At 50.6% G+C, this 27,158-nt stretch overlaps 1 protein-coding gene across 1 annotated transcript in view; it reads right to left on the bottom strand.

Moving 5' to 3' along the window:
- The window catches only part of PRRX1 (paired related homeobox 1), a 39,576-nt gene extending 19,143 nt beyond the window's left edge, over nucleotides 1-20,433 (bottom strand). The window contains exon 1 of the mRNA XM_082054733.1: nucleotides 19,854-20,433. Within this exon, the coding sequence (XP_081910859.1) occupies nucleotides 19,854-20,094 (241 nt within the window). The 5' untranslated portion in view covers nucleotides 20,095-20,433. The remainder of the gene's footprint in view (nucleotides 1-19,853) is intronic.
- Nucleotides 20,434-27,158: the final 6,725 nt, after the last annotated feature.

The raw sequence follows: 27,158 nt of genomic DNA, 5'->3' as shown, positions 1-27,158 counted from the left end.
AACAGTGAGACTTCATATCAATACTGGCTCTGCTCTTCACCCTTTGCAGAAAATCTGTCAGTTTTGATTCATAAGTGAAGGCAGATGGACTTATTTCAGGTTAGCGGGGCTCCATAGCAAGGTTTAACAGCAGCCCAACACCTGCGGGGCACTGTCATGTCCCTGTGTTAGGGCTTCTCCAGCACGTGGCTCCCGAAGCTCAGGCTTGGTCCCTCTGGGTCAGCCACAGCCATGGCCGTGTGACAGCGGCTGAGCCAGCATCGTGCCCTGGATCACCCACTGCTGCAGTGCAGCGCCTCCCTCAGCCTCCTCAACCTACCAAACCATCAGCCCAGGGTTTGGATGTCTAGGCTGATTTAGGCAGAAGTGACCACAGGATGGGCTTTCCACTCCACTCCACTCCACCTACTGCAACCCTTGAGGGGACTTCTGAAATCACCTTGCCCTTAGGGGAAAAAGCTCAGCTGCTCCCGGCTGCTCACAGAAACCTCAAGAGACTTCCACATCACTTGGGAAATCTCTGCCAACCTCTCTGGTCACAGAAGCAAGTGTTCGGGTGACTCCTTATCAGAGGTGGCTTCCTCCCTTCTCCTCCTTGTGCAGCTCTCCATATATCTCCTGGAAAAGGGTACTGAGGATGGACACCATGGCTCAGGATGAAGGTTCTCTCCTGCCAGCCCCAGGCTCCCGCCACGCTCTGGAAGTGCTGGCAGTAATGCTGTGCAGGGACTGGTGAGCGGTCACAAGCAGCCAGATACAAAACTCTTGGCCATAGACCACCACCAGCCCACACCCTGCAGGCACACCCTCCAACCATCCCCAGCCCGCTCACACCAGCTCTCCAGGCTCCTCCTCAGTCACAGCAACTGAATTTATATGGAAAGACTGAGATCTCAGCATGGGAATCCAGTGTCCTAATCTGCCAACTGTACCTGCAGCCTGAACAGAGCCTGGATTTTCTGAGATGGGTCAGCTTCTATCCCAGGCACGAGGTACAGCTACAGAGTGGTGCTGGGTGGACCAAAACATCTCCCAGGCAGGTCCTGGAGCCTTTGCATATTGCTATGCAAAGAACATTGCCATGCAACATGGTGTAACAAAGATCAGAGCACTCAAAGAGCCACAAACCAGCTCAGAGAGAACTAAAGCAGAACGGTTTAGTCCTGAAATAGGTCCTCTTTTTCTTTTAAGTGCAGCTCATTAAATGTTTGCTGGAAAAACAGAAAAGCATTTTCCACAGAGAAGAGGACATCCAAGAAAAGCCCTTTCGGACATAAATTGGCAAGAGGCTCCCAAGCATTTATCTTCAGCATAGAATGTGCTCTGTCAGGAGGGCTGTAACTAACAATACGCCAAAAAACATGCCACAGACTTCCACTGTATTTTATTTGGCACTAAGGGGTTATTCCTCAGCACAAAGTATTTGCAACTGGCATTGGTTAAACGAGAAATTACAATCTTCAAAAGACCTATTTAGTGTCAGCTGCAGAAAGTACGGAATTTGCCATCGGCTTCAATGACAACAGATTATGCCCCATAAAACACTGCAAACATGCTTGGCTACAATGCTCGGCATGAGCTGCCAGTTCTGCAGGGGGACCGGGGACTCGGCGCTTCTGCCCCTTCTCAGGAGGCTGCCGCCTGATTTAGGACTGGTGAAACCCCCTCCCCAGCCCTCCAGCTCACATGCCTGCCAAGTTCAGCCACAGGGCTCGAGATACGGCAAGCGAGGGCCTTGCAAAGCTGACAGACAGCTCACAAAGCTGGACTTGTGCTGGATCTAGCCAAGCTGCAAAGACCCTCCAAGCCACACTGCTGTATCTTGCTCCATTTGGAGCAAAATACCCCAAGTCTGTTAGCCCCACAGCTAAGTGCTAAGGAGGAATAAGAGGGAACTGTCTCATTCCTCTGGGATGGACTGAAGTCAACAGTATGGATGGCTCAGGAGGGCATGGAACCCAATGGGTAGGTTACCTGGCTCCATGCCCAAGGTGGTGATTTGGGAGCTCCATCACCTCCTGATCCTGCACAGCTCAGCTACATCCCAGGATGAGAGACAGTTGTGCTGCCCCTGTCCCATGGGATTATTCCCACTCTCTGAGAGGAGGAAAGAGGTCTGCAAGCACACTCCCCAGGGCTTCAAACCTCTTTCCACTCTGGCTTGCTGAGCGCTCCAGAAAAGTAAACCTCAGAGTCAGGAAATCTTCCTGGTGTTTGCTCAGGATGAGTGCCTCTCTGCAGAGAGCGTGTATGCTTGGGGAAGGGGAAGACAGTCACCTGGTCCCGTGCTATCCGAGATAACCTGGAAAACGTGACAGAGATTCTTGGTCCAGAAGCAATCACTGCCTCAGCTCTCAGAGCGGGTTCCAGAGAGGTCAGCCTGAGCTGGGTTTTCCTACCACAAACCTGGAGCTCATTCAGCGAGCTGTAAAACGCTCCCACCCACACGCTCTGCAAGAACTTTACAGTTTCCTTCCCCACCCCAATTCAGAGATGCACAGCTACAGCAGACCTAAAGACACAGAGGTTTATTGGGCAAAGACCAAATGTTTACCTTGCCCTGGCAAGATATTGAACCATTCACAGGAGTAGTGCAGCAACAACAAAAAGCAAAGGGGGAAAACGAGACTTTTTGCACATTGCTGCAGCCAGCAGCCTGCCCTGTGTTAGCACACTCCACTTGAGCACTTGTAAAGCCCAGATGCCTGCCTGGCATCTGCAGCCTCTGAGTTAACCCCTGCTCCTGCAAGCCCAGAAATTGTCACTTGGCTTGAAATTGTGTGTGAGTCTTTACTGGGCTGGGGGAGAATGGATGGCTTTGCCCTGGCTGTGCCACCCAGTGCTGTTCATGCACAGCAAAAGCAGCCAAAACAAGACCAACCTAGATGTTCATGGACCACAAGCTGGACCCTCTGTAGGAGAGCAGCATCGAGATGTACTTTTTTTATCCCAGATATTCACACAGCCCCAGAATCTGAAGCTTAAAAACAAAAAACTAAAAGCCACGGTTCTTCAAGGGGTCACAGAAATGCTGAGACCAGATTTCGGTCCGCTGTACTGGCATGTGACATCCATGCAGTAAGGGACATTCCTCCCATAAAGGCTTCAGGCGCTCTGTTAGCGAGCCAGGCAAAAGCTGGTGTCCTGGTAGTAAAGGTCTGTCGTTAAGCCAGTTGGCCCAATTTTAAAAGCTGAAGTGTGACAGCAAAACCCATCTGCAGAGCCCTTTGATGCTCAAGCCACTTGCCATCAGGCACTAAGTACAGATTGAAATGCCCAACTTGAGGCAACCACATAGGAAAATCTCGGCCATTTCCCGCTCCAGAAGTCAGACAGCATTTTCGACAGGGCAGACCCCGGAGTCCTCTCCTAGCTCTTTGTCTGGGAATAAAAAGGCCTTTAAACCCACTCTCTTTACACAAAGACTCAAGGGGAAACCAAGCCAACACTGTCAAATGATTATATCAGAATTATGTTTTATTTCCCAACATCTGATGGGAAGAAGCATATCAAACCGCATGTCATCTGCTGCCGCCGCCTCGTTCCTGCTCAACTCACAGCAGACACAGCGATCTGTCCCAGCTTAGACGCTGCTTTTACTTTGCAGAGAGTTTAAGTGCCCCTGATGAATAGGGACGCTTTCCTGAACCAAAATCAAGAGGAAGAAAAACCCAAGCCTTCACATAAATTAAACCTAAGTAATGTTTGGACCAAATATGTTCTCAGCATTAGAAGGATTGCATGAGCTGGAGACAAAAAGCTTTTAAGCTAGAGAATTCATCCCCTCATCCCTGATGAAGGATGGATGGGTTACTAAAACAAATATTACATTTCATTCTGGCTAACAGCACTCTGATCTTGCCTTACACGAACAGGGAAGGCAAAAGCACTCCCAATTATTATCATTTACACACAGATGATTTCAAGTCCTCTTGCTTGCTGAGCCGGGGCTGTCGCACAATGTGCAGGTTTCTCCCACAAACCTCTTCTGTTGCTCAGGCATTTGCTGTGCAGTGGCTCTGGCAGTTTTACTGGATCTATAATCCTGGCACAGAGGTATCCTCCCCAACCTGGCAGTCCCCGGTACCTGAGCATCAGCCTTTCCAGCTCTCAGGTACAACCTGTCACCAAAAACTGCCCATGACTCCAGTTCTCACACAGAAAGGGCTTTGACTTCTCTCAAATCATTAGAGAAAATGAGCCTGGGAAATGTCAAGGCTTGAAACCCAAGAATTTCAAAAAGTTACTACTGATAGTAACCAAAGGGGTGATACCTCCTGTGTTTGCAAGAGCAGAGAGTACATTTGCGTGGCAGAGCAGAGAGTACATTTGCGTGGCACAGATACTGCTCCCAAGCTATCAGGTGTCCCACTGTGGGTCTTGCCTTTAAACTGTAAAATAAAGTGGGAAAGGTTGTTGGAAAACCAAATTGAAACTCACTTCCTCTCTCCTGGCTCTCCCTTTTCCTTGCTCCCTGTGCCAGCTGAGTTCAAGGCAGGCTGTGTCTTGTTCAGAGTGCCCCTTGCCACGTCGGAGTGAAGCAAGTCACAGATGGGCCTCAGCCCTTTGAAGCAGCCACAACAGAGAGGACATCCTCTCCCCAGGGACGTGCCACGTGGGGCTGGCCCAGCCACCGGGACAGCAAAGCCAGCGTGCAACGTGTGGCAGGAGAGAGGCAGTGACGGAGGAGAAGCTGCGGACAAGAGCTTGCTCCAGCCTCTGGCAGGAGTCGGGCACCCGCTGAGGAGCCTGTGTCCTCAGCTGGGCTGCTTTGGGCACTGAACCCCTTGGAGGTGCCTTCCAAAAGGGCAGCCCAGCTTCCCCAGCTGGTTTCAGCTGGGTTTCTGGAGAAATCGCTTACAACGTGACATGCTCTTTGCCTCTGATCCCCCCAGCAGTTTTTTAGTTGTTCGCCAGTTTCAACCTCAATTTGACAATTTGAATGGGAACTCTGAAGATAACTCAGCTCCTACAATTTTAATGAAAACCCGATGGCTCAGTAAAAGGAAAGAGGTGTTATTAATGCCAGCGGTGAGGGATTAAGCAGCTGAGTGAGCCCAAGCTCTTACAAGACACTCAAGAATCCAGACCAGACCAGGTCACTGTTCTGCCAAAGCGAAGGGAAAACCCAGCAGAGCTCAGCCCCCATTGCTCCATGGACATCCCAACCTGGAGGTGCACAGCAGCAGAAGCATCATCACCAACAGCTGCCTCCTTCACATCACAACCCACACCATCCTCGGCAAAGCCAGAGCGGGAAGAAGCTGGCACTCAGGACGGGCAAGTAAGCCCTGGGTTTTAGTATGGATGCGTCAATCTTTTTAACTATTAAACCAGAAGAAAGTGGAGAGCAAGGTGGTGGGGAGCGCAGCACCGACTGCATCTGTGTGCCCTGTGCAGGGAGGACAAGCAGCCCATGTTCCTGCGGGACCCTGGCCATACCAGACCATCCATCCACCCATGTTTCCCTCCCCTTTCCGCAGCCACAGCCCTTTCTGTGGGCTGGGACCAGTAGGTGGCACCAGAAGAACAGAAATGCCCCTCACTCCTGGCCTCTGCAGCTCCCCAAATCCTCCTGCAGCATCACCCCCCAAACACAACTGGGCACTGGTGCCAACCAAGGGCTTTTGGCTCTCTCTACTTTAAAAAAGGAAAAAAAAATCCAAAGTTGTTTCTTTTGATTTTGAGACTTATAAAATCTTCCCCTACCTCTCTCAACATAGATGCTGCTTTTAAATGCAAAAGAAAATCAAAGTGTTTACCCAAAGCATCTGCTTTCTCCATAAATGCTTTAATTTGGAGGTATCCCCCCTTCAGCTGGAACTCACAGAAATTTCCTGCCTGCTAGAGTTGAACAGAATCTGTGTTTTTCAATGTAGAAGCAATTCACCCAAGAAGTGCCTGACTACATTTCTAGGTAGGAAAGTACCTGTCTCTTTGGCTGTTTTGACTGTCAACATTGCTAAAGGAAAATCTGGTACTTCTTCCCAAGCCGCTTCTGCTGTTAGCTAAAGCAAACATCCTTGACCCTGGTGGGTTAAGCATCCTCTCAACTCTCTCAAAACAAGCAACAGGACCAGTTCGGGTCAGGGTGGGCATTTCTCCCAGAGGTACCAGCCTCTCTCTTGCACACCAGATAAGCCAGAATTTTTATCTTAACAGAGAGGCTGACCTAAAGCAGGATTAACAGACAGGGAACAGCCTGCAACAAAATCCAGCCATGTCACAGCCAGTTCAGGATGACCCTACTCACACGTGTGCCTTGTGGTGCCTCCTGATTGCAGCAATGAATAGCCACGTTTTCAGGAGGACATGGACGATGATGCTGATGGTCTCCAGGGACACTCGCTGCAGTGCAGACAGGACCCTCCAGTTCCCAGCTCAGCTGCAAAGTATGACGAGGTACCCGAGCACAACACAGTGATGCTGAACGCCCAAGAGCTGTGGTGTGGGAGGTTTAACATGGTCATGGAAGTGCCAGGATTTTTTCAGAAGCTTAAATCCTGCCGGGAGTCAATCTGAGACACAAATTCTGAGACCTTCTGACTTCTCACACCCGGACTGAGTCTTGAATATGGCTCAGCCCAGCAAAGTTTTAAGAGGAGCTAAATTATTTTGATCTTTTCTCCTCATCCCCATTATCAATCATACCAAAGCAAAGCATAATTGCTCCAAACCATTTGCCAAACCATTTCTTGCCACATTATTTTACGTAACAGCCCTTCTAGAAATGGAGCACATTTGGAAACCTCTGCACTTCCATTCTCCTTGACCAACAGTGTGTGCACAAGCACGTGGCCGTGAGCACTGAACACTGGTCCTGGGAAATGCCCAGCCTGGTGGGGTGGAGGAAGGCTCCTGTCCCCACGGGCCAGCCATGAGGGCTTTGTGCTATGAACACTCTCGGAAGAGTCATCTTTTCATGGTCCGTTGGGCCTTCCTGGTTTCAGTGGGCTCCCTCCTGGCTGGCAACAAGAGAACACAAAATGAAGTGGAGACACAGAGACACACAAGATGGCTCTAGCCATCATGGTCCACCCTATTGATTTGGAGTCCCTCTGGTACTATGAGAATGCTGAGCACGTTTATCCTCCTTTCCCACCATTGATTAGATTTGCAGCTCTCCCTGTTTTCCTCATTTTACCCAAAGCCAACAGTCTTGCGATTACAAGAGACACTGTTCACATAGACTCTCAACCTGGCCAGAAATACCAGAAATGTCATGCAACAGCCTGTTTTCTTCAGAGTTGCAATAAACTCAGAAGAAGTCCTGAAATACGAGAGCAAGTTGGGCTATTTTCATGTCTGATGTTCACCCTTCATAGGAAAACCTCTGCAGAGCCATCTCTGCTATTCCTAACGGCGGGATTTTGGAGAGGGGATCGTCCTATAAATGAGCGTGGCAGCTGGTTCACATAAGGGCTTGAGTTATGATCAGAGATGAGGACATTGCTTTTCTTTTGTGTTTCTCGCTATGTTTTGGTTCAAACCTGTAAATAGCCTCGCACCGAGTGGATGTGCATTCTCCATCTGGTCCTGTGATCCAATTTCCTGGCAGGAACAGCCCTGACATGGAATTGCGCAGGAATGCTGCAGCGTGTCCGTCCGTCCCACGGCTAGAGCCGAGCTCCTTGGTTTTCTGGTTTCTGTGCGAGACCCAGTCACAGCATTTCACCCAGTTACCCCAGCTAGGGAGACCCATAACTCACGGCTGACAAAAGCGGCTCTTCCAAAAGGGCTTCCAGACATTCACAGACAGAGAAGCCAACGCTCTCCTTCAGAGTTATTTCTGGTGATTACACAGCATCTCACGGTTAAAAAATGCATGTTTTCTACCTCCTTTGAATGCACGTCTGGCTATTGCTCCCAGCCACTGGCTCTTGTTCTATCTTTCTCTGATGGATTAAAGCACCGAGGCAGGGAGAAAGACCTCTTTCTAGAGAGTCACAGAAAGGAGGATTCAAATCCATCACCACAAGTGTCTGGAATGACTCTCGGCATTGCACAGGCCGAGAACGACGGCGATATGTCACACCAGCAAAATGGCTCCCGCTCAAAGTGGAGAATGGGAAAGCACAGCAGAGTGCAAAGCCCTTCCAAGGACGCCTGGAGAGAACCGGGAGCCCAGCACCACTGCTGGCAGGAAAATCAGGATTCAGCACCCAGCCCTGCAGAGTGCTCCAACCCCCCGAGAACAAGGCGTCCTCTTCACTCACTCACTGTAACCTCCTCCAGCCACAGACTGTCTCTGGGCAGAGGAGCACACAGCATTCACAAAGGCAGACACAAGCCTGGCCAGACTGATGAAGGGCAGCTTTTTGGGGCATTGTGCTTGCTAACTGCAGACTAGTTTGTCTCATAAATCACACCACCTACTTCCAGCCCACAATGCCCAAGCCAAAAGGCATATCTAGAAAATCTGTTGCCTGGTTTCCCAGCAGTGGGTCACCCCAGTGAGCGTGTCCCTTTCCCATCCACATGCTTTCCCTTGGCTGTCTGGGTCCTTCTTGCCCCCCCAGGCACCCCAGTTGAACCCAGCACAGCAACCTGCTGTGGGAAATTAGAGACAGCATCATTGTGCTGCCCAGGACAGATGAAACACAGGATTAAGCACACAGGCACATTCCTAGTCAAGTCATGCAGTCACTGAAACTTGGGGAAAGGATGTCCAAGAGACCCCTTTTACTCCCTTCCCAAGGCAGAATCAGCTCTACGTTGTTTATTCCTTTACATGTTGGTCTCAATCAGATCTGTGCTTGTGGTCTCCAAGTCATCCTCACAACACCTCATCCAGGGCTTTCCTACCCTCCCTAGACCCAGGAGGGTTTCTCTACTGCCTCACATACATCCTGCTGCAACAGAAGTGGGCTTGGAGATCAGTTTACACCCTCATCTTCCTGAGCTTAAGCACATCTTCCTTCCTCCTAAACTGGAGCTCTCCCTACTGCTTTACTCCTCTGGACTTTTTTTGACTCTGTTTGCATCTTTCTTGACACGCAGCATGCCCAAGCAGAGCCCACCTGGAGCGCCCACTGTGGCTGAGCACCATGAGAAGATGCTCCACAAATGAAGCAGAACTACAGGAGAAGCTGGGGGTGAAAAACATCTACCTCTCCTCATAAAGACTGGGCACTCTGCATTGAGTAGGGGAGTTGGTTTAAGGCCAGGCAAACAGATTTGCAAAGGGCATGGAGCCACACAGCTCCAGTACAGGCTCCTTACGACGAATTCATCCCCTTTATAGACAGCAGGTTGACAGCAGTGGCTTCCATGCCAGGGCACCACACAGAAACCCACTGGGCTGTGATATGATGGAGATCTGCTCCATAAGTGCATCAGAGAAGTGTGAGCAGTCACTTCCCTCGCAAACCTAGTTTCCCCACTGGGAATCACTGGTAGAGATGAGACAGACCCATCCCATTGGGTGCTTGTGACTGGACCTCACAGAGCACGTCCCATGGAGGACCAGCTCTGCCGCAGCTGGAGGGCTTGGCCAGTAGCGGGGCATTCACAGGAAGGGTTAGCACCAAAACAGGTCATTGGCAAACAATGTGGGGTTCTTCATTCTTCTCCCGGCCTCTCATTTTCCTAAGGGGAATGCCTCAGAAAACCCAGTGGGGGGGGGAAGGAATTTACAGTTCCCTTCCAAAAACCAGCCTTTGTTTGTTTGATTGCTTTTTTAAACGATTCGAGTAACTTGTGAATACATTTTCTGATGATTCCCACATCCTCCCAGCTGGAGAACGGTTCATGAACAGACTCCAAACTTTGTAAATGAGCTTGTTAGTCATAAGTCTTCAAACAGGCTTGATAAACAACTTTCAGCCTGCAGGATATTCATCAACCATTCTGTCTGCCTGGTCTCCTGATGCTAATTTATTATTTACAATGAGAGATCCCTCTCCTAAATCACAGGTGATTGTTTCTTTTAACTGATTAGCTGATTTTTTTTAAAGGAGAAACAACAAAAAACAAGTCACAAACAAGCAATGAGTCACAAGCACTCACTTCTAAGCAGTTCCCCTAGCTTCCATGAGACTCATCAGCAGTTGTCCAAATGAAAGAAATTTTAAGTAAAGATCTTTTTGGCCAAACCTTCAAGACCAGGCTATAGCCAGGAAAAAGAGGGTGACCATCCCAACCAGCCGCTGGGAATTCCAGTGCCTGCTGCCAAATGATCCAGGGACCGTCCTGCTGACCGACATGTGCCCCTCTTTGCATCTTTTGGGTTTGTGGAGAGCCCCAGCATCTCGAGATGCTCAGGAGATCTGAGTCCACATGCAAAAATCTGCCACCGAAAACTGTTTCACCCCATGGATGGGTTCACACAGCAAACACAGCTTGTCCCGAGAGCATGGGGTGCACTCAGGTGTGCCTGAGCAGAAGATGGGTTCCCTGCAGGAACAAACTTGCTGGAAATTGCTCCAGTTCATGGAAGGAGATCTCCTCAATGCTAATGAGTTAAATAACACAGAAAATTGTAGATTCCAGAGACTGAGGTGGATGAAATTGCAACTTGCTGGGGGCAATGCAGAGGGAAAAGAATCTTCCCAAATTGCTGCTAAAGCCAAGCTCTTATATAACCCACAACCAGCAGATTTCAAAGCCCCTAATTAGGGGCTGGGATCATACTCAGTTATATGAGCAGGAAAAGTGTGGCACAGCACGGTGAACTCAGACAAGTTATGGCAGCAAATACACAGGAAAAAGACATGAAGACTCTGTGGTCAAGGCACTAAGGCATTTTGGAGCAATAAAAGACAGGCTGGGTCATCCTACTGGGCCATCTCTACTGACGCTTGGAAGAAAAAAAAGCCTCACTGTTTCAATTTTGATTTTCGGTGTGAGACTTTTCTGGGCAGGCGGCTCCCAGCACCAACAAATGCTGCACCCTACAAACCCTGTGCTGCAGAACCCCCACGCAGAGTGGCCCCCCAGTGCCTGGGGAGCACATGGAGCAGACAAATGCCCTCCCCAGCGGGCTGCCTTGTGTGTGTGTGTACGTAAAATCCAGACCTGTGTTTCCACCACCCCAGCCCTGATCCGTGGAGAGGCACAGGCTCCCATCAGCATTCGGAGTGAAGGCAGCAGGGTGCAGAGCTTGGCCCTGGACTGGTCTCAAAAGCTTTTTTTCTCTCTCTCACTGCAAAATCAGCAATACATTTACTCTGACAACCTCAAGCACTCAAGACCATACAGGCTGTACTACCATCTCATGTCTAGAAACACCCTCCCCAGTGCTAAAACACACTCGGAAAGAGACATTGACTTGTCACCAGCTGTCTCCAGCACTGTCAGCATGGGACTCATCCATCCCAAGCAAGACCTCAGCGCTGGATTCACAAACCTCTGCTCCGTACTTTCCATCCAGGGTGAAATGCAATGCTGTGCAGCACACAGAAGGATAATGGGCATGAAGTGTAAATGGTGTTTCAAGCCAGAGGGTGGGGAGAGTGCTGTAAAGCTTCATGGGAAACCAGCCCAGACTTCATGGGGAGTGGAGCTGCCTGGAGACCCACTGGCGAGGGCAGCCCTTTCTGCAGCACCAGGCCCAGAGCATTAACACTCTGTTTGCACTGTTACGGCTCAGGCACTTTTCCCCATTAAAGTCCAATCCATCCCTGCAGAGCTGAGACTCCACTGAGCTGATGTGGAGAAGTGATGGCTCTTTGAAAGCTGCAAGTAGGTTTTTTGTTGGGTTTGTTTGTTTGTTTTTAATTTTTTGTTTTTCCAAATGTGGGTCATATTAGTGACGCTTCCAAAAAAAAGGACAATTTCCACAGCACTGAACAGGTCTTCATGGCTTCACCAGCACATTGGCTGCAGCTCAGCCCAACTCACCTGCCACTTGTTCTGCAACCACAAGCGCAACAAAACCAGGAGCAAATAGCAGACTACTAAAGGTTCCCATGAGTTCAAAACCTACCCAAGCTTGACCAGTCCAGCATCTACAGTGGCTACAAGAGAGAGCTGGGAGCTACTTGGGTGCTGCCTTCTGTAGCCACCCACTCTGCTCCAGCACCCCCCAGCACCCCGCTTTGTTCCCAGTGCCCCTGGGTCTGCTGGTACCCTTCAGAGCTGATGCCACCTTCTTTCTCCAGGCCTATCCACTCAGTGGCTGCTGCTGGCAATTTTATCTGGTCCCTAGATGCACAGGGCCATGGTTAATTTTGGTTTTACTCTGGTTAAGGAGGCCACATGAGAAGTTCATCCCCTGGTGGGCTCAGAGCAGGAAGCAACATCCCCAGGCTCCTGATGAATTCCAGCTCTTGGTGCAAAAGCAGTTCTGCTGCCTGAGCAGCTCATCAAGACGTGGAGATGGTCCTAGCCAGATACTGAGCGGCTCTTTGGATGTTTGCCCTGCCCAGCAGTCTTGCTGACTGGCTGGAGTTTCTCCTGTAGGAAAATTTCTCTAGCCAGAAATGGAGGAAAATCTGGGTGGAATATGAACTGGATGCTGCAATAGGATGTAGTGACTTGTTAACAGCACAGTTGGCTCCCTTTACTTCTCTTCTACCCTTCCCTTCCAGGAACACAAGGCACCAGGAGGTCCTGGACTGCCACTCCAAGGCAAAACGGTCACTTCACATGGGCACAACAAATCCAAACTGTCTGGGACAGTACTTTAAACACTGGCATAACCTTTTCTCAGCCTCTGGAGGCAAGAGAGGGACCCAGAAAGCTATGGAAGCTGAAAGAGATGCTCACTGGCCTCTCTTTCAAGCTTTGGCCTTCACAGACTCATCCTTGGGGATGCCGAGCTCTCCATTGCAGGAGGAGGCCCTCAGCTTCAGCACCACTGCTCCCTTCCCAACCAGCATCCTCCAGAAGTTCTTATTTGGAAGAAGCTTCTCTCAAAAATCACACCAGCAGACAGGCAGCACACCTCTGCTGAACTCCCATCCCCACCTCACACCATCTTCCAGGGCTACATTGTAGAGACCAGCTGAGTCCCACAGAAAGAGCACAGGAAGAGAAATGGCAGGCTAGATCCGTACTGCACGTGTACAGATCAACGAGTGAATGACGAATGTGAGCAGGGCCAGCAAACCTAGGAGTAAGAAGTGTGGGACTGCCCTGGAGGACCGTTGGACCTTCACTGTAAGAGAGCTACAGTCACAACACATGGTGACAAAGGACAAATCCCTACAGACCCATGTCAAGGGGCTGGTGGCACACAGGTCTACACATGTGTGAGCTTCCACTGACACAGTCTGTAACACAGAGTCCCCATAGAGACTCTCCGGTGGATAGTAAAAGGCTCAATTTATGTTGCATCTCCCCCCTCGAGGGGAGGCACTGCTGGGTCCTTCTCCAAACCCCCTGGGACTGCCCTAAAACCTGCTGGGATCTCCCACCCCTTTGCGTTGTCATCTCTCTCACCAGAGCAGCCAGTGGGCTCAGAAGCTGTTTCCCACAAACAGCTTTTCTTGGGGGAAACAGACTAAAAACCTATGCTCTGTCCTCCACCACCCGAGCACAGGTTGAAACCTTTCTGTGTCCTGAGCGTAAAGTGGTGGGGACAGTTCAAATCAAGTCAGATCAGAGCCTTGGACAACAGCTCCTCCAGCCAGTCTGTGATGATTGTCATTCCGCATCTCCACAATCCGCCCCGAAATCCAAACCTCCTTTAGGAAAGGCGAGTAGGGTGGGGAACCAGCAGTGCAGTGATTCATCCTCCCCAGAAACACAGGCCCAAGTCTGGAATATTGTGACACTTGATAAATACTCGTGATGTACTTCGTTACGCAACGGAGGCCCAGCAGGAGCACAGCTCCCTCAGGGCTACTTAATATGGGTTTCAAAAACAATTAAATATATCATAAACAACTTGCAACCAGGAATAAACACCTTAAATCCCATCAACCCATTCTGGTGATGTCAAAAACCATGGGAGCAAACTCAAAGTTGCCAAGGGAAGCAAAAAAAAGAAAAAAAACCTCGAAGAAATTATGACCCTATAATTCTGTGTCTGCCTTGTTAAACGCTCAGTCCTCCCAGCCCCTCCTGCTCATACTCTGCCCATGCTCTTGCTTGCTCTTTCCAGGCTTCTTAACATCATATATTTTGATGCACATTGCACCTCTGCCGAAAGGCAAAAGAATCATGCCCCCAAATGCAGACAGCAAAACTGTTTCACGGCTGTGAAGAAATATTCCACCGACCTCAAAAAATACTTTTTTTGCATGACTGGAGGCTGCTGGTCAAGTCTTTAAACACTAATATTCATTAACTGGCACACATATAAGCAGTCCATTGAATTGCATGCAAGGACTCGTGTACGTAAGGATTGCACAAATTAAACCTGAGATAATATTTTCCCATGCGATCACTGCTTTATACATCATCAAAAAGACGGAAAATAGACTGGCTAGTAGTGGAAACTCAGGGCAGATGACAGAAAGCTGATGTTCATTAAAAGTGTTCTGCAGTTCAGACCAAACCTTTAAGTTTTATGAGAGATTTCAAAATCTAATTTTCATGGAAATGTTTTCATTACATTAAGAGGGGAAAAAAAAGAAAAAGAGCAAAAACCTTCAGCAAAATCTTTTTCGAATTAAAAAGTTGGAGGCTTTGTGTGGATGGATTGAAAACACAAATACCATCAGCAAATTATGAGACCATGAGAACCAGGAAGCAAAACTGATTATGATCAAAAAAATGAAATTCACAAACAAATAAAAGTCTAGTTTCACCCGTCAAAAGGTGGGCAGCGTGGCCAGCGCTCGCAAACTGAGTTAGCTCCCTCTTTCAAATTCACATGGCTCTTTTTTCTTTGTTAATTTGTACATTGTCCATTTTTATTTGCTTTTTGGTGCCTTTATTTAATTTTTTAAGACTTCAGGTTTGTGACAGAGTCACGTTTCCATCTTTAGTCTGCATCCAAAAGCTCTAGAAATTTATGTGAAAAACCCAAAGTGTTTTTCAACTTCAAACTGTAGGATTCAGGGATGTAAGAAAAATACCCAGCACACTGAGATACTTGCTGGAATAACCACGCACCAGCCAGCCCGAGAGTGTAATTAAACGGATACGCCCAAAGAACATTGATGGAAAGAAAAAAACTTCTAACAACTGGTCTGTGTTGTTTATCTGTTATTTAACCTTTATTCTAGTGAACACCGTCCACTCTTCCTGCAAGAGGCCTCCAGGATACACGCAGTACAACTGGTACGCACAAGACAAATCAAGCTGTTGTATTTTTCACACAGGTATCAGAAGCAACAAGTGCCTCAAAAATAATATGAATCTGATCCGCAATTTTTGCATATCAGCGGCTGGAAGAGGAGGACTGGTTCTGGAAAGCCTTCCTTGGCAGCACCTTGTAAGGATGCTCATCACTGCCCGCGGGATTAAAGACACTGGTTTCCCTCGCTCATCCCAGGGTAACCAGTGGACATCAGCAGCTCTTTGTCCATCAGCTATGCAGGACAAGAGAGGAAGAAAACAGCAGCTAGATTTAATCAATTTACCCTGCATTTTTTTCCCCGTCTTTCTATTCTTTGTACATGCCCGGTCTACAGTCTCAGCACTTTCTGGGAATACAGGCTGTGTTTTAGTAACAAAAAAGCCACTTAGTACCTCAAGATAAAGCAGAGGTTTGCAAAGAAAACCCTGCAGTTGTCCCTGGTGCTTCCTCTCACGTTCACCCTCCATGCGACTCAGCAGCCCACCGCATTGCTTTTCACATTTCAAATTGCTTTTCACGTTTGGATGCAGTGGCAGAGGTTTTCCACCTCTTTCTAAGGCGGTATATGGGGTTTTTTTAGCGAAGGGTGGGGAAGCACAGCACCGCAGACAACCTCAAGATCAGCAAAAAAAAAAGAGAAACAATTCAATATTTACACAAATCCTTTTACTCCTGCAGCAGCCCCACTTGTTCTGATTTAAAAGAGGCAATTAAAGCATAAAAAACAGCCCCGCGGGAGCACACCAAAGGTTCTTCATCCGAGGATCCTGTCTCAGACTGCCAGCAGTGACAGAGTCAGAGGGTATTTGCCCAGGGAGCAATGGAGCCATCTCAGCCTCAGCTCATCCTTCCCGTCTCCCAGACTCACGGCTCCCTGAGCCAGATGCTGCTGCCGTGAAGAGCCATCCTCAGTCCTCCCTGAATTTGTCTTGTCCTTTCTTGAAATAATTTCTATTTCTGATCTCTGCAAAATCCTGTGCTAACAAGATCCATCACCCAACAACATGCCAGCTGAAAAACCCCTTTTCCTTGTGCTCCCAACCCGCTGGCCGAGAAGAGGGAGCTGAAGCCAGCGCAGATGCTCTGCTTGACCCAGCCTGAGCAAAGAAACTCACCTCCTCCTGGCTGGCTTTCTGCTTCCTTGGGGAGCAGCGGCAGTGCTGAGGGGCCACAATTCCCACTGAGACAGAAGTAGTCTTGGGGTCTGCTGCACCCCAGCTTTAATTGCAAATGAGCCCTGAGAGCCCGACATAATCTGCCAGCCTGGAAGAGAAGCACAACCCCCAAACTGCCATCGCTTTTATACTGAAGATAAATTAATGGACAGTAATAACTCCAATACGCAGAACTGTGCACATACTGGATCGAAGTGGGGTTTATTCATTCCTCACGAAAGAAATGAGAGTATAACAATTTTTTTTTGCTGCTCATGCTTTTGCCACAACATTTTACACGCCATCAACAGCGAGACTCAAAACAAACAAACCAAAAAAGGGGGAGGTCAAAAATGTCATCTTAAACATAAAAAAAAAAAAAAACCAAACCCAGCAAAAAACACCCCAAGAGCTAGTAGCTTACCAGCTCTGGAATTGGAGAATTAACCTGCTCAGACCCACGAGTTTTGGGAACTCATAGGCCACCAGCGGGTTTCTGTCACTCCCAAAGAGCACAGGAGCAATAGGAGCCAATTGCCTTTGCTGTGAAGCTCAGGGCATCCCCTCTGCTGAGCTGGGACCTACATTTTCATCCTGGTTTTAGCCAGAGTTAGCAAAAGCCCTTGCTGCCAAAGCAAGAGTTGGTTGCATCTTAACAGGTGGTTTCACAATGAAGAGAAACTCGGGTTGCAGTGTCATCCTGGCTAAGCAGCAGAGACAGGGAGGTTACTGTGAACTCTATCAGCCTTTAGGTTATGGTTTTCAGAGCTACAGTTTGAACTAAAGTCAATGAGAGTGACAGCCTCGCAGCATGACTGAGAAAATCAGCTCCTTAGTAGGCTGACAGTTGTCCCAGAGATGTTTTGGTTTTTAATAAGACAAAACGTTTCCTCCTGAACCTTTTTCAAATGAACTAGTGGTGAAATAGTTCCTTCAATCTCAAATGTCCAAATAAAACCTTTTGTCATTTATGTGTCAAACTTTTTCCCTTAATTTTGGATTGGACAAATCGTCCCAATAATTTGACTTTTCACTTTGGTTTGGGAGAGAAACCAGTGACAGACTAGCTGAATTTCCCCCAGGTTGGGAGAACATTTTTAGTATTCTTCAGACATTCTGCAATTTCTCCAATCACTTTTACCTTCTCTCCCTTAGTAATATGGAGAATAACCAAGCCCCAGCGGTTTCACTGAACCACCAAGAAAAGCTCATACCTCTGCAGCATAGTCCTTTTACTGCCTGGGCTGCGAAACACTTTGCAAAACACATAAAATAGGTGGGAAAACTGAGGCACAGAGATGCACAGGTTCTACTAAATGCATCAGTGGAAAAGCCAGAAAGCCCAGGTGACAGCTCTGCTCAATAATAGAGAGAATGAGAATTAATCCCTGGTGTTCATTTTGTTGCTTAGTGTAGAATACTTTTTAAGTTTCGAATTCGTTGCGACAGCACTGAAACTTCTACAGCATTCAGAAAACTTCTGAATTGTTTGAAGCTGCAGTTTGGTCCCTGCTTGGCAATGCTGATGGGGAATCACACCCTCGGACTGGGATTTTTGGTCCTTTTAGTGCTCTAAGAGCAGGGTGGGTATTGGGAAAACACAGCCCCGCTTTTCCAGGCTGACCGAGGCAGCTCTGGAGAACTCAGCAGTCCGCAAGAGGCAGCACCAGGAGTAAATCGGGTCCAAATAAGATAAACAAAACCGAGGTGGGGGGGGGGGTCGGAATCGAACGAAAAAAAAAATAGTTGTGTACGTAACTTGTTGGTTAGTATCTCGGCGACCCTCTGGCTGCAGTGTTGTGACACGGGGAGCTGAATCGGGGTGAGCAGCGATCAGTGCGTTCCCCGCTAAAATATACACCTTCATGGCCAGAAAAAAACCACATTTTTCCGGGTCCTGGCAAGGGCTATTTTTCAAAGCCATCTCCCAGCGGCGGTGGTTCTGTCAGCCGCGCTCCGGGCCGGTTCTCCGCTCGCTGCTTCCCCACCGCTGTCCCGCAATAAACGCGCCCGGCAATGATGCTTCCCCGCCCGGAGAAAATGTCTTGCCAGGGTAAAACTCGGGGATGCCACGGACGATGGTGTAAGGAGCGGTTGCTTTTCGGAAAATTACCCCCTTCCCTAGCCCGGTTTCCTTCGGGATACCGAGAAAGCCACGTCGGATCCGCGGGGAAAAGAAGGTCGGAGGCCACTCCCGGCAGAAAAAAAAAAAAAAAAAAATCCCGAAAAGCAAACGAAAATTGCAACTGCCGAAAACTGAACGAAAATTGCTTTTCGGCAATTGCAAGTTTCGTTCGCTGTTCGTCGGCTGCCGCAGGGCAGACCCCCGTCCCGGGATGGGGGGCTACCGTGTCCGCAGCCGTGGGCCCTGCCCGCCCCACGGTAGACACGGCGGGGACGGGCACAGCCAGCCCTTAGCCACAACGAAAATCACGGCCAGTCCCTGCACCCGGGGATATACACACACACACATATATATATATATACACACAAAACAGAAGGAGGGTAAGGGGGGGCCCTGCACACCCACCTCACCCCTCTCCGCCGCGGCTCGCCTTTTCCGACACCCCTGCCCTTGGAAAATAACAGGCGGTGCTTGGAAAATAACAAGCGGTGCTTGGAAAATGCCGCGCAACCTGGCGCCCGTCCTCGCCGCCCTCAAGCCGCGAGGTTGTTCTTTTACGGCTACTTGTGCGCCCAAACGAAGACCCGATAAGACGGAATGTTCAGGGGCAGGTCTGCGCCCTGCCCTGCCCGCCGGGGCTACAAAGGGATCAGGCCCGCCCCGGGAGAAGCGGGGCTCGGGGAGGAGGGGATCGACGGCTGCACTTTGCAGCCGCGCACGCACCCTCGGGCTCTTTGCGAGCCGGGATGCTCCGAGCAGGTCGTCGGGCAATCGTCCGGTCACCATCCAGAGCCTCAAGCAGCTTCCAGGTGTCCCGCACACCACGGCGCCGGTCCCAGCTTCGACGGGCCGGAGGGACAGGCGGATAGAGAGAGAGCGACTCTGCCGCCCGCCGCGCCTCGCCCCGTCCAGCCAAGTCCCGTGCTCAGCCCCCACAGCAAGGGATGAAAAAGTGGGATCAAGCCTTTCGGCTCGATCCTGCCCGCCCAGGCTCCCAAGGCGGTTCTCCTCCGAGTCCCCCGAAAGAAGACGGAGCAGCGCGGTGCTGGACCCAATGAGCGCGGCGCGGTGGCAACGGGCAGCTCGCCGCTCCGCTTTTCCCGGGAGGCAGCTGGAGGAAAACAAACGTTTCCGCACGCCGCCGGGTGCCGGCTCCGCCGAGGGCTGGGGGAACGCGGGCTCCCCGGACCGGCTCGGGGAGAAAGGTGAGCTGGCCCAGGGACCGGCAACGGCGGCTCCTCCGGCCGCTTCCCCGCGGGAGCCCCCTCGGGACCAGCACCGGCGGCCGCCGCCGCGGCTTCCCCGGCAGCGCAGCGCACGTGGAGCGGCCGCAGCGTCCCCTCGCCCCGGGGAGGGATGGCAGAAGGGGTGTCCCCGCACTTACTGTCTTGCTGCGGGGTGTCGCTGCCGCTGGTCAGCCCGGGGGACTCCAACAAGCTCCGGCCTGGCTCTCCGCTGCCCTCGTCCGCCTGGGCGGCCACCATGTCGCCCGCCTCCTCCAGGTCCAGCAGGTGACTCACGGAGAAGTTCTTCTTGGCTTGTAAATTGTCCAGGCCAGCGGGGCCGTCGAGGCGGGCGGGCAGCAGGGCCTGCCTCTCCATGGCGTGGGCATAGCCAGACGCCATAGTACCGAGCGGGGCTTTTCTGCCCTCGCCCCTCCCGGGCGCCCACCGCCCCCGCTCCCCCCCAGCCGCCGGCCCTTCTCGGAGGGATACGCAAGGACCGAACGGGGAAAACGGAACGGGACCCGACGACAGCGGGTGGGGAAGCCCTAAGGGGAGCGAGCAGGACCGGGCTTAAAACATGCCGGAGGGGAGAGGCGGCGCGGCCGGCTCGGGGCGCCGGGGCGGCGGCGCAGGGAGCTGCCGCCGGCCGGGAGGCGCAGGGTGGCTGTGGGGCTGCTGGGGCGGGTGCGCCCCGTCCCTCCGCCTCCGCTGCCGGCGGTTCCCCTCCCTCCGCCCCTGCGCTGCCCTCCCCTCCCCTCCGCCCCGCACTTCAAACGGCGGAGGCGGCTCCGCGGCGCTCCGACCGCGCCGGGCACCCGGGGGAGGGCGGCCCGCGGGGCCCCGCCGGGACGCGGCACCAGCGCAGTCCCCCCGGGACGGGGTTGGGCAGCGCCGACCCCGCCGCGCTCGTTAGCTCCTCGTGGGAGGTGTCTGGGGGAACCCCCGATAAGAGGGTGAGAGGGGCACAAAGGGGGTGCGGAGAGTACCCCCTCCTCTTGTCACCCAGAGCTGCACCTGGAGGGGAAGGTGGACACTGCCCCACGGTATGATTCCAGGGCAAAGGAGTAGGGAAGAAATAGTGAAACTGAGAAACGCAGATGAAAAGGTGAGAAAGAGAAGTGGAAAAGAAAGTGTGGACAAGGAGAGAAAAAAGGAAGAGGAAAAATAGTAAAAGAGGAAGAAAAAGTGCAACAGAGAACTAAGAGAAAACAAACCAAAAGGAGACTAGAAAAAAAAAATCCAAAAAGAGAAACAGCAAAGAGAGAAAGACAGGAGGAATCTGACACAGTGCTAGCTCTGCAGGCCAGTAGGCAAAGAGGTCCCAGTAGTTCGGCCTGGCCCTGCTGGCCCCTGTGGCCAAGGACAGGTTGAGATGCAGGGGGTATCCCCAGGCCCTCACTCACTGCAGAGGGTCCCCAAGGACAGCAGGGCTGGCAGCGACGGCCAGGGTCCCGCCAGCCAGGAAAGGCTGCTGTGTCCCGGTGGCTGGAGCCTGGGCTCCAAGCTGCCACAGCCAGCCCAGAATTTCCATCCCCCCTGATCTGGGGAAAGAACATTTGATGCCATCAAAGGGCTCCAGATTGAAAACAGATGTGCTTCACCGAGCCTCTCCATGCATTTAATTAAGGCACAGGCATGGAGGAGACATTTTCATCATTAGTTTGCTTTCAGCTCCCCCCCTCTGGTCCCAGTTTACCCTTTGCAGTCTCAAAAACCCAAATGAGCATGTCAGGGCTGTGGGGGCTCTGCTGTCCCTGGCCTGGGGGCCAGCAAAGCTGGTGGGTACAGGCTGGAAAGGCCAGGAAAAGCACTGAGACAAAGTTGTGCCTGTGGACAGAAATGCATGGGTGTACATACACACAAAATGCTGCATGTGCGTGTACGTACACAGCAGTGTGTGCCTCACTGCATGCTGGCGTGGCCCTTTTTCTGCATGTGAGGGAGCATTCAGGTGTGGTGTCCTGCAGTACATGCCCATGTGCTGGATGGGGAAGGAGCTGTGTCTTCACATGGGCATGTGGGGCTGCATCTGGCTGGCTCTCGTACACTGGCAACTTGTGCCCTGGCTCTCAGGTTCTCCAGGTTTACACCCAGCTTAGGTGGGTGTATGTACCTCCCATGCTCTGTACACACCCCTGTGGTCTGCCCAGCACATGAAACACCCTTTTCTCTGCCTTTCACAAAGCTTTGGCTGTCTTCTTCCTTGGTGAGCTGGGTTTTATCCTCTTTGCTCCTATTCTTCTTCAAATGGATGTTGCAGCTGACCTGGCTCTTCTGAGTGGGTGCTGCAGTGTCCCAGCCATAAACATCCCTTTCCACTGACGAAGGCAGGAGGTGCTGCTTTTAGCCCCAGGCAGCTTCTGCTATGTGGGGGACAGCAGAAGCCATTGAGACCAGAACAAGAGCTCTCTGTGCCACTGATGTTCTCACTGACATCCCTGGTAAGCAGTATTTCTTCTTAGATCTCCCTAGTTCTAAGTGCATGCTTCAGACAACCCTCCCTCCCAGTGTCTGGGTTTGGGAATGCAGCCCAATACCAGCAGATGCCCTGAAAAGATGGTGGGTGAAAGCATGTTGGTCCTGCGGGTGACCATATCAACATGTGTGCATGCGCTACCAAGGGAGAGCCTCTGCTGCAAGGCAATAAAGCTCCATAACTTACCCTGAAGTAAGACGCAGGTGCTCCCCACACACACAGCACCCACAGGCTAAATAGCAACAGGGGATGCCAGATTTGCATTCTGGAAATGGCCTGAACGCCTCCTTTCCCAGATGCCTCCTCGCAACACAACTGGATTTCTGAGACTAGACAGGAGAACTCTGCTGAGAGACAAGATGAACCCAAGGGAAACTCTTCCAGCTCTGTCTCGAAATACAGAGGGCTGGGAACAGTGAGAAGCCTCCAAGACTGCACAAAACCCCACAGGGCTGTGGCTCTTTTTTCAGTTTGCTATCACCAGGCAGGCCCTAGGCCAAGGCACACCACAGTCTGGAAATGAGTGTGGTAGGAACTCCTTGGGCTATGGGACGGTGACTGTGGTGCCACCTCGGATAATGGACTGCCTCTCTCCCTAGATCATCTCCAGTGCCTTTAGGACTAAGCTAGGCTTTCAAAGCAATGTTGCCTGTTCTGCATGTGCCAGAGGGCAGAATTACTGCAGCATCCGTGATACTCTGCTCCATGGAGGCATGGTTCGCCTATGGGAAACCTAAGGAAGGCAGAAGTAAAGAGTGCCAGGGAAAAATCCTACCAGGAGAAAGTAGTGGAATGTGCTTTTTTTAGCAGGGTGTCCCATTGTGCTGGGGATCAGCCCAAGCTTGAGGAAATGGATGGGATGGGTGAAGGGACTTTGTCACATGCAGGGAATAAGTCACATGAGAAGTGACAGACCAAAGTGGCCCACAAAGATCATAAGCCAAAGACAAACAGAAGAGGAAGAATCACAGAGATGAGGAAAGGGAGGGGATGAAGGACATCCTCTCTGAGCTCCTGGGTGCGCAAACCAAGGGGTCCCAGGGCCCTACATACCTGCAGATCTCAGCCTGCCACTAAAATAGAAGTAGGACCATCTTTACAGGACAAGCATGAAGCATCCCTTCATTAGCCATTTAACTTAATTCAAAGTTTTAGAAAACTTGGGGTTAGAGTACAGGCAGATATTATCACCTTACCTGAATGTTCAAGTGTATTCCCCTCTAGTGTTCATCAGGACAGAAGAGGATGGGGCATTTGCCAGCCCTCTCAGATGCATCAGTTTCTTCCTGTGGGAACATCCAACAGGCAGCCTACGCACTCACTTGTGGGCTTCCAGGAGTTCCTGCAGGATAAATAGCTATAGGGCAGGTATAAGCCAAACCATGGCCTGATGTAATTCAAAGATCTCAACACACTTCCCGCTGTTTCAGATGAGGAAACTGATGCAAAGGCAGCTTGTCTTCAGCATCAACCCCAAAGCAGAGGGGACTTGATACTCCAGTTCTCATGAACCCGAGGCCAAAAAGGACTCCCATGCCACAGACGACCCATGACAGCAAATGCATGTACCATTTCAACATCCCACAGGCCATCAAGTAGTCAGTTAGACATCTATTTCCCACCTCACCACTGGCCTGCTATCAAGCTGAACTGATAGCCCTCTTTCCCCAGCCTTCCACCTTTCCTCTCGAACGTGCAGCTGCTCACAGCCCCATTCCTCCACATTCCCACACTGTCCAGGGAGTAAGTAATTGCCCCCTGCTCCCACTCCCAGCAAGGCAGGGACCTCTGAGCCTCTGCTGCTAGGTAGGGAGAGGAAAAAGCCTGAAGGTCCTGAAATTGCCAGGAATTTGCTAGGTGAAGCACCCACAGCTGAAAGACCAAGCCTCATACTGCAGACAATAGCGTGACTCCAGTTTGGCCCTTCCTGCTCCCAAAACTGGTTATCATTTGGAAGGACATCAGTGAGACTCACCAGTTGGAGCCCCACTCAAAAGCAGAAGTCTGCACCTCTGCAGATGACCAGCACATTTGTTTCTTCTTTCTTTTCCCATAGAAAATTAGAAGCTTAATCTGCAGTGTCAGTGAGAAAATCTCCAACTTGAGTATTTGCCCCAATTCCTGCAATTTCCCATGAAATCCTGTGGTTCCCAGCTCCAATATATGGGCTACCAAAGTATGCTATAAGCCCTTAGAAATGTTCCCCTCACCTTCTCATCTATCCAAACAGGGAGCTTCCAAGCACCTACAGCTGCATTCTTGGTGATGGTTTTCAGGTACAACAAACAGCAGCTGACAACCTTCCTGAGGGTCTTGCAGCCAACAAGAAAGAGCAGCTGAGCAGCAGTAACATTCTCGGGGCAGCTCACGCTCCTTGTAGTTGGCATTAGTGGGATGCAGGAAGGCACCAAGCACTGAGTAAGCCAAGCCTCCGCCTGCTCTCCTCCCACATTTAGCTCTTCTACACTGACCACCACACCACGTGCCTTTCCCAGCATAAAGCATCCACTTGTTTCAGATGCCCTAAATATTTTCTACCTGAGTTAAAAAAAACACAAAACACCAAAATCCAAACCACAAACGAAACAGAAGAACCTGTGGAGGCTGTGACACACAGGTGTGGATTCTCAGCTAATATCATGGCACTCAGGTGAAGCACTTTGCTTAGTGATGGAAAGTAGTTTGGGTATCTCTTCCCTACCTTATTTTCATGAAACTTGCCAGGATGTAATGCCTTAGAGCCCTTTTTCGATCTGCCAAATTTGTTTCATCTTAGCAGTTCAAAAATAATATTGCAGGAGGGCAGCAGGGAGACGGAGGAGATAACAGCCAGTTTACACAAGTGTGTGCCTTTAGGAAACCTGAACAAAATGCACACACAATTTATTACCGCTCTGTGCTCCTTGGTTGCCCTCCAACACTGCTCTTCTGACAACCTCAGCTGGGTGCGAGCAGTTCAGATGGGTGATTCAGAGGACAGGAAGACACAAATGATGCTCACTGCTCTCCTTGGCCCATAGCAGCAGCTGCTTTAGAGAGGGAGCTTCGAGATAGACCTCCACCCCTTTGCACCCCCAAAATACCAGCCACAGCTCATTAGGGACAAGCTGATGAGAGACATCAAATCAGATCCTCTCTCTGCTGCTGGCTACTTCTCAGGCCATGTCCATACTGTCCTGTCCCTTGCCCAGAACTCGTTTGCCCTGCAAAGTCTTCCTCCCATCACCCTGTTGTGCAGGTTCACTCAAATGTCTGGTCCCAAGCCCCTTTGCATTTACTCTGCTCAGGGCTGGGTAAGTACTGTGCTGAGCTGGACACAGAGAGCACCTGCAAGAACATGTATGTGCATATAGCTGTATCACCTTACACATGTGTGAGTGTTTGAGCATGTATGCACACACTCAAGTCTGGAGCCAGACTTCTCTCAAATCTCCCTCTTTTCTTCATTTTTTTCCCCACAAAAAGGTGTGTTATTAGATCTGTGGGGATCAGGTAGTCTACAGTCATTTCAAGCTGTAAACTCAACATCAGGGTTTCTTTTAATCCCAAACATCTTGATATCATCTGGAAATGCCAGGAGCAGTTTATAATTAGGGTTTAGCATGCAGATTAATACCAGCAGCTCCAGGGTGAACAGACCATCATAGTCTAATCAAAGCTTAAATGGGGCAGCAATTTAAAACTGAGATTTATTATTCCTTTGCATAATATTTTGAACCAGGGGCTGAGTTCACATCACACACAATCATTCCTGGAAGTGCTATCACATCTCCAGTCAGACCGAGGTGGCTTGTTACTGGTTCATGGAGGTGATAAATACTAGGCTTCGGGAACTTATTTAGGAATATCGCAGCATTGACACTGTACAAGATATAGAACCTGAGGCAGGAGAGCACTTGCACACATGCACAATGCGTGGGGCTTCAACCCCATGTGGATGGTGGGGCAAGGCTACGGACTTATATTTTTTTTGCTGGGTGCCACTTGTAATAAGGGAGGTGGCCCCAGGACACCAGCTAAGGGGTTCTCTCCTCTGGCCACACATGGGTGGGGATGAGGAAGGATGGGAAGGTATGTGTTACTCCAGGTGGGAATAAAGACACCTCACAGCAACAGAACCATCCCAGGAACTGGCTTGGTTGCAGTGGGGAGGGAGTTCTGGGCGAAATGCAGTCATGGAAATCTCCTGAATGGTATTTCTGCAAAGTCCCATCTGGATGGCCCTTGGGAGTACCCCTAAATCTAAGAGGTTTGATTTTCAGGGTAGGGGCAGCTGGGCTGTCTGTGCAGCACCTGGGTTGGAGTTTTCACTAGCAGGGCTCTTACCTTTTCAAATCTGCCTTGCACAGACCTCCCCCCACCTTGTCTTGTCATTTATAAAACACAAGTGGAAGAGAGGGCTGGGAGAGTGGAAATTTATTCCTCGGTTTGTCTGTACAAGTCCCAGTTTCTGGATTTCAAGGCAGAGTTTCAACAGTTGCCACCTAGCTTTCAACAGAGATGACAAGCACATTCACCAGCTGGCAAAGGCAAGAACTACTTTGCTATTTTCTTCTCTAAGTTTTCCATCAAGTGGAAGAAGGGCTATGAGGAAGGGAATGTCCTCATTGCAGCCTGGATGGTCTGTGGATCTGAGGTAGAGTTCAGTTCTTCACTTCCCCAGCTTTGTTCTTGCCAGGGAGATGAAGGTTCATGGATTCCACGAGAAAACCACAGCGGCATCAGCACAACCATCTCCCCACGATGGCTTTGCTCCAGTGGCCAGGAGCCGTGTGAGCACAGGGTGACAGGGCACCATCCAGCAGGTGGCTGGCGCTTGTCTTCATCACACTAAACCTGCTCCATCCCCATCAAGGATTTCAGTGGGGTTACCTGCCTTGGCAGCCAGGACTCTGCCCCAAGAACAAACCGGGCTGTGGCCCTTTCAGGTGGCCTACTCACCCACCACGGCTACTTGTGGCCCTGAGATGGACACCAGGAGCCTCCT

Source organism: Streptopelia decaocto (genome assembly GCF_964273445.1).
Source record: "Streptopelia decaocto genome assembly, chromosome: 5".
Classification (NCBI taxonomy): domain Eukaryota; kingdom Metazoa; phylum Chordata; class Aves; order Columbiformes; family Columbidae; genus Streptopelia; species Streptopelia decaocto.
This window is presented reverse-complemented; position numbering and strand designations above follow the sequence as displayed.